The sequence below is a fragment of the Fukomys damarensis genome, unplaced genomic scaffold, assembly GCF_012274545.1.
Source record: "Fukomys damarensis isolate Sample0158 unplaced genomic scaffold, DMR_v1.0_HiC HiC_scaffold_19, whole genome shotgun sequence".
NCBI classification, from domain to species: domain Eukaryota; kingdom Metazoa; phylum Chordata; class Mammalia; order Rodentia; family Bathyergidae; genus Fukomys; species Fukomys damarensis.
In genome coordinates this window covers 64,509,769-64,516,054 of record NW_022900931.1, presented here as the reverse complement: position 1 = coordinate 64,516,054, position 6,286 = coordinate 64,509,769, and the positions used below count along the sequence as shown (strand labels likewise).

General features: G+C 56.6%; 2 protein-coding genes across 4 annotated transcripts in view; both read left to right on the top strand.

Moving 5' to 3' along the window:
• Positions 1 to 872: 872 nt before the first annotated feature.
• On the top strand, positions 873 to 4,351 carry Izumo1 (izumo sperm-egg fusion 1). 3 transcript variants are annotated; one of them, XM_033765877.1, is made up of 6 exons: positions 879 to 2,109; positions 2,397 to 2,471; positions 3,014 to 3,235; positions 3,366 to 3,386; positions 3,660 to 3,740; positions 3,890 to 4,351. In XM_033765877.1, exons 1-6 carry the CDS (start codon positions 1,776 to 1,778, stop codon positions 4,222 to 4,224), a joined length of 1,068 nt encoding a protein of 355 aa, XP_033621768.1. In that variant the 5' UTR covers positions 879 to 1,775; the 3' UTR covers positions 4,225 to 4,351. The 3 variants fall into 3 exon arrangements, with proteins under 3 accessions (XP_033621770.1, XP_033621769.1, XP_033621768.1); XM_033765879.1 differs by lacking the exons at positions 3,660 to 3,740; positions 3,890 to 4,351 and adding an exon at positions 3,478 to 3,648 and having other exon boundaries at positions 873 to 2,109; positions 3,014 to 3,100; XM_033765878.1 differs by lacking the exons at positions 3,660 to 3,740; positions 3,890 to 4,351 and adding an exon at positions 3,478 to 3,648 and having other exon boundaries at positions 873 to 2,109.
• Positions 4,352 to 5,165: 814 nt separating this feature from the next.
• Rasip1 (Ras interacting protein 1) overlaps positions 5,166 to 6,286 on the top strand; it is a 13,504-nt gene continuing 12,383 nt past the window's right edge. The window contains exons 1-2 of the mRNA XM_019210043.2: positions 5,166 to 5,518; positions 5,723 to 5,863. Coding sequence (XP_019065588.1) covers positions 5,727 to 5,863 — 137 coding nt within the window. The 5' untranslated portion in view covers positions 5,166 to 5,518; positions 5,723 to 5,726. The remainder of the gene's footprint in view (positions 5,519 to 5,722; positions 5,864 to 6,286) is intronic.

Sequence of the window (6,286 nt, the reverse complement as noted above, 5' to 3'; positions counted from 1 at the left end):
AGACAGGGTCTCTGTGTAGTTGAGACTGACCTGGAACTTACTATGTAGCCCAAGCTGGTCTTGAACTCACAGCGATCCTACTGCCTCAGCCTCCCAAGTGCTGGGATTACAGGTGTACGCCACCATGCCCGGCTCTGTTTTTGTTTTTTAAGACAGGGTGTTCCTCCTTAGTTCAAGCTGGACTTGAACTCACTATGTAGCCCAGGTTGGGCCCAAATTTACAGCAATCCTCTGTCTTCTGAGTGCTGGGATTGATTACAGATGTGTGCCACCATGCCCAGCTGCAGACTTTCTTTACTCAGGATGCCTTGGGGTGTGATACCTGGCCAGGTCTAGCAGCACTTTGCTGTTGCACTTCTGTGAATTGTGGTCCATATTTATCTGGTGTCCAGGATCATGCAGAAAAAGGAGAAAAGCACTTTCCAGGACCCAAAAAGTCTGAGTCCTCAGTATCTTCCCCTGGGACTGTCAGTATCTATCCCAGACCTCTTCCCTGGAGTCTCAGCGGTCAGAGGGGAAGGGCGAGAAGGTGGAGGAGCTAGTGGACGGTGTCACTATTGAACTACATTTCCCATAAAGCTATGGGGCTAGCGGCCCTAGTTTGCTGTTGAGGAAGGGCCCCAGGGCCTTCTGGGAGTCATAGTTCTAGCCAAGAAACAGCCACTTACCGCATCTGCGGGGCTAGGCGCCAGCGTTTCCAACCAGCCAGAATGCATCCAGCCGGAAGCCTGGGCCCGGGGCCAAGGGAAGAGAGGATGCTGAAGGCCATAACCGGACCTTGGCTCTGGAACCGGAGCGGGCGGATAGCTTCCCTTCCGCGGGCACTGCGAAAGTTCTAAGAATTGGCGACCTCTTCTGTAACGTCACGGAGCCCGGGGCGGACCTCCTTGAGTTTTGGTCCAATTAGACTCAGAGTTGGGCTTCTGGGCGGGGCCGAGGGAAACCCAAGGAATAGTTCGGGGTTTGGGGGCCCATGTGGGAAGCTCAAAAGGAGAAGTGGCAGGGGTCTCTGGTAGACTAACTCTAGATTCCGTGCAACCAACCTCTCCCTCCCCCTCCCCCGAAATCCATAATCTTAACGGGGAAGATAGTAGGTCCCCTAGCTCTTTCAAAAACCCTCAGGAGCTGGACTGGGCTCCTGAGTCGGGCCTAGTGTTGGAAGGCATGAGTCGGAGATCAAGGGAGTGCTTCGCTGGTTAGGGTGCATGGGGCTCTATTTCCTAAGAAGGGTATGCCCTGCACATTAGGGGTATTGGTCTTGGGGGAGAGTGGACGAAGTTTCCCTGTGTCAAAAGGGTGGCTGGGTGTCTTGGTTAACTTTGTCGAGTCCCTAACTTGAGGGATTTGGGGTGTATTTTTGGTTTGAGGGAACTTTGAGTTTGATAATACGCAGGATGGCTGGGTACTGTGTAGTTTATTTGGTTTGAGCACTGAAATTTCAGTTTGAGGTACAGGTTTTGGGGTTCTTGGGGTCTCTGAGCATTGATCCATTTGAGGTTTGGGATTTGGGGTCACATCGATTTGGGGAAGTTGGAAAGGCATGGATTGGGATTTGGGGAGCCTGTGTGGTTTAGGAGTCCGGGGTCCGGCTTTAATGCTTTTGTGGTCTCTCATTTGGGATACAATGAAGACCCTAAATTTGGGGGGCCATGGATTGGGATTATGTCTCATACTTTGGAGACGCTTGATGAAGGATATGTCTTAGTTTGGAGATTTCCTAAAGATCCTGTTTCCTGAGGACCTTACAGAGAGGAGGCTCAGTGAGATCTCCTAAAATGAGCTTTGGTGTCTTCCCTTTCAGTGGGCACCTGCTCTCTGTTTGGGGTGAGAGGGCCCTCCCTGTTGGTGTTCGAGGACCACATGCTCTAGCTGCAATGGGCCTGCGTTTTGCCCTCCTGTTGGTAGCCCTGGCCTGCTGCCTGCTGCCTGCAGGGTGCTGTATCATATGTGACCCGTCTGTGGTGGCAGCGCTAAAGTCCTTGGAAATAGATTACCTGCCTGGCCACCTGGGCACACAGCATCATGCAGACGTGATGCAGATGGTAGAGCAGGCCGTGAAGGATTTCCAGAACCTGCAGTTCAAGGAGGAGTCCTACATGGGGGCCATTGGTGAGGGCAGGGATGAGGGTGGCCTCTTGGGACCTGGGATAGGAGGGGCCTGGGGACAGGGTCTCCTGAGATCAGGAATGGAGAAAGCTAGGGTGCAGATTCTGTAGCAAATACTGCCCTCCCCTTATCTTGCAACTTTCTTCAGGTCCCAGAAGGTGATGGGTGGCTTCTCCCTTAATCAGCCTGTCCTTGCCCTGTGGCCTCATGGGTATTGTAGTTTCTACAGGGAGGCAAGTCTATGGGATGGTCGGGTTGGAATCTGGGGCTCTGTACCCTCATCCCCACAGATGAGGACACACTGCAGCAGGCATCCTGGAGTTTTCTGAAGGATCTGAAACGTATTACAGACAGTGATGTAAGAGGTAAATTCACCGAGGGGGTGGGTGGTCCAGAATACCTCAAGTTAGCCATTGCTGGGGATGCCAAAGCTGGTGAGGGTCAGACCCCAGGCTGTAAGCCAGGCTGCCCGTTCAAGTTCCAGCTCTGTGTTCTAGCCATGTGGTCTTCGGCGAGAGATTGGCAACTCCCTCGGCTCAAACACGGAGACCTTAGCAGCAACTTGCTCCCTCAGCAGCTGTGAAGATTGAACGGATGAATACATGCGCATTGTTTAGCCCAGGCGCTGCCAGTGGGTTGAATGCTGGATTTCAGTGCTATTCCCTGAGCTAGCCTGAAAACCAATGCCAGCCCAACACGGTGCACCTGTAGTCCTAGCTACTTGGGAGGCTGAGGCAGGAGGTTTGCTTGAGTCCAGGAGTTTGAGACCAGCTTGGGCAGCATATTGAGATCCCATCTCATAGATAAATAGATAAGAATGGAATTCCAGCTCACAGAGCCCACCCTCCTCCACCCAGCCCCATCCCCACCCCCGGTAGGGCACTGTGCACTCCCTGCTTCCTCCCAGGGGAGCTCTTCGTGAAGGAGCTGCTTTGGATGCTGCACCTACAGAAAGAGAACTTTGCCAGCCTTGCTAAGCGGTTCCAAAAGGAGGGTGAGGAAGGCCAGGATCCCAGGACCCCAGCCCCATCCTACAACCCTAGAGTTCCTGTCTCCAGCCCCTTACGTCTGAGTCCAGTCCCTCCACCTCCTCATCTCTTCCCTGCGACCCTGAGGGGACCTTGCTCAGGTGCTTCCCTCCCCTGGAACCCAAAAGCCCAAAGCTCAGCCTTTCCCCCAACTGCCGCCACCAATATTCTTTGACTTAGAAATCTGATTCTCTCATCTCTTTCTTTCTTTTCTTCTCCCGTCGGAGGCAGCTTATTGTCCTAACAAATGTGGTAAGTCCAGACAATGGACATTAGTCCTCTACCCCTCATCCCTGCCCCAAATCCCGGTCTCAACCCCTCCCCTTTTGATTTCTTCTCACAGCTGAGAGCCTCCTGGCCACCAGCATCCTCTCTGGCTTGGACTTCTTGGGTAGCGGGTGGTATTCTATCTACACTCCTTCCTGTGCCTCATTGGTGTACCGGTGTCTTGGGGGCCCCACCCTGGCCTTGCCCCTGCCCTCCCTTGTTCGTGGGTGAATACATGCCTTGGCCTCGTCTCTTCAGGCATGATGTTGCAGACTCTGATCTGGTGCAACAAATGCAAGAAGGAGGTCCACACCTGTCTGAAGTCCTACGATTGCGGGAGTGAGAACTGCACCCAGCAGGCGGGCTTGGTCTGCGAGGGGCGGGCCCTAGGGAGAGCCCGGGAGAGTGCAGACCAGATACCCCAGCCTGCACCAAGCTACTGAGGGGCAGTGAAGGCAGAAGGAGCGCTTACAGAAGCCCTTCCTCAGGTCGCAGTGTGGAGGTCCATCAGATGGAAGACATGATCCTGGACTGTCACCTCAACTGGCACCAGGCCTCTCAAGGACTCACTGACTACAGCTTTTACAGGGTGGGCCCTCCAACTCCTGTAACCCTTGAGCCCATGTCCACTGGGCTCCCTCCTGCCCCTGGTCTGCTGGCCCCCGGGTCCACTGGCCTGCACCCAGCCCTCCTGACCTGTGACCCATCAGGCGTGGCTACTGACCTGCCGGGGACCCCATGTCCTGACCGGTGTCGCCCTGAGTTCCCCTCGCTCACCCTGAGGCCCCGCGATTTTCTCACCCCAGTTCTCTCCAACCTCTGAATTTCCCAAACTTCTGTGACCCTTTGAGCTTGGGTCTAGGTTTGGGGGAACAATTCTGAGACCTTGGTGTCCAAGGGAAAGGAGTCCCTCCTGACCAAGCCCTTGGTGGGGCCAGAGGATGCAGGCGACTACCTCTGTGAGTTGGGCACCGTGAGTTACGGCCCAGCCACGATCATCAATTTCCACGTCACAGGTCAGCTCTGAATTAGGGGTAGAGAAGTGAAATTTCCAGGGCCCAGGGAATGGGAGACCGTTTCCTAAGCCTGGCCTGGGCGGGGGCGTGGCTTCCTCCTGGGTGTGGCCTCGGGCAGCCCGAGCAGTGGGGTCCTGGGTACTAGGGCGAGGTGCCTTCACCCGCTGCTAGGACTGCTCTTTTGCCCTTCCTCTATCAGTGTTGCCCGAAAGGATGCAGGAGGAGCAGCAGTCATCAAACGTAACCTCAGAACTCCCGGAGTCCTTGCCTGAGATACTCCAGCCTCCGAAGCCCGAGAATATCCTGAGAAGCCGCCTCTTAGGGCTGCTGATCTGTGGCTTTGTCAGCTCAATGCTTCTGATAGCCAGCGGCGTGGCCACAGTGTGAGCCGCCACGGAAGGAGGCGGGCTCGGAGGAAGGGGCGGGGTTTCTGGCTGCCCAATGCAGAAATAGGCCTGGGAGCCAATGAGAACCTTCCTTAGGGGGTGGGACTTGCATAATTTCTAGAATAAAGTCAGATTTGTGGGGTATTGGGAGAAGTGTCCCTCATTCAACTACTGCCTAACCCGGCTCCATTATTTGGATCCTCCAACCACCCCCAGGCTATTTCACAGGGGTAAGACGACCACCGCTATACCAAAGTCCTCACCGGTCAATGCTGACAACGAATCTGCTGCGCAACCAGAGGAAAAGGCCACAGATCCGGAGAACCAATAAAGATTTGCTTTTTTTTCTAAGTATCTGACTCCCTCCTCTGGACTGAGTCAAACTTCTGGTTCCATGATAGCCGAGGTCTGGGAGTTCGGCCCCTACCTGCGTGAGGAGGGGCTGTGCCCGGGGCCGGTGGAAGGGACCAACGGGCTGGCTACGACAAAATCAAGGAGCAAGGCAGGGCCAGCCCTGCCCAGGTCTCCTCCCCGGGGCCTGGTCTCCTCACAGGACGCCCCCTCCCCGCTCTTCCTGCCGGGTTTCCTCTGGCCTTTTCCTGTCCCCCACCCAGTGAAGGGAGCCGGGCAGAGGCAGACTACAAGAGCGGAGGGAGTGGGACGAACTCGGGCCAACGGAGCCAGGGCCTCCGGGTGCTGCTGGACCCGAAGCAGGGTAAGAGCCAGGAATTCTGGAGTCAGCCCACAGTCTTCTCCATCCTGGGCCCCGGAGCCCCAGGCCCATCCCTGCCCTCCTGGCCTGCGGAGCCTAAGCCCAGCCCCCTCCTCCTCCTGCCTCAGGAGTCCAGGTCCCTCTCCACCCCCTCCGTCACCGCCACCCAGTGCCTTAGACATAGGGGCCTTATCTACCTATCCTTAGGGCCATGCTATCTGGTGAACGGAAGGAGGGCGGTAGCCCCCGCTTCGGGAAGCTGCATCTCCCGGTGGGCCTGTGGATCAATTCCCCCAGGAAGCAGCTCGCCAAGCTGGGGCGACGCTGGCCCAGCGCTGCCTCTGTCAAGTGAGTGGCACCTGCCCTGCCCGCCCGCCTCCCTCCCATTTGTCCCTGTTCGTGACCCAGGCCTTGCACTGCCCGAGACGACTGCGGTCCTGAATGGGCAAGCGAGCTGGGGGTGGAGTGGAGACTGAGAGACCCCAGGGTGGTGTCAGGGAGGGTGTGGGGCAGAGCTGGGCCGGGAGACAGGCAGAGAAGTCACAGGGTTTGATCCCCCCACTCCCCTCCTGGCATTTCCTTCTGTGGGACTCGCCTTTATTTATTTTCTCTTTTTCCTCCAATTTCTTCCCCACCCCCATGTCCATCCACCCGGGTCTCTGGCCTCTGTCCGTCTCTGTCCCCGATTCCGGGTCCTGGCTACCCCACCCCCCGTCCTCGTCGTTCCTCTCCGGGTCTCTCCCGCGCCCGTCCCCGCCCGGCTCGCAGGGG

Bases quoted from the DNA above. Each gene is read 5' to 3' on its own strand.
- Izumo1 (XM_033765877.1), top strand. From the start codon at position 1,776: ATGAGCTTTGGTGTCTTCCCTTTCAGTGGGCACCTGCTCTCTGTTTGG. The intron at 2,472-3,013 runs GTAAATTCACCG...GCTTCCTCCCAG, and splicing joins TACAGACAGTGATGTAAGAG to GGGAGCTCTTCGTGAAGGAG. The intron at 3,387-3,659 runs GTAAGTCCAGAC...TCGTCTCTTCAG, and splicing joins TTATTGTCCTAACAAATGTG to GCATGATGTTGCAGACTCTG.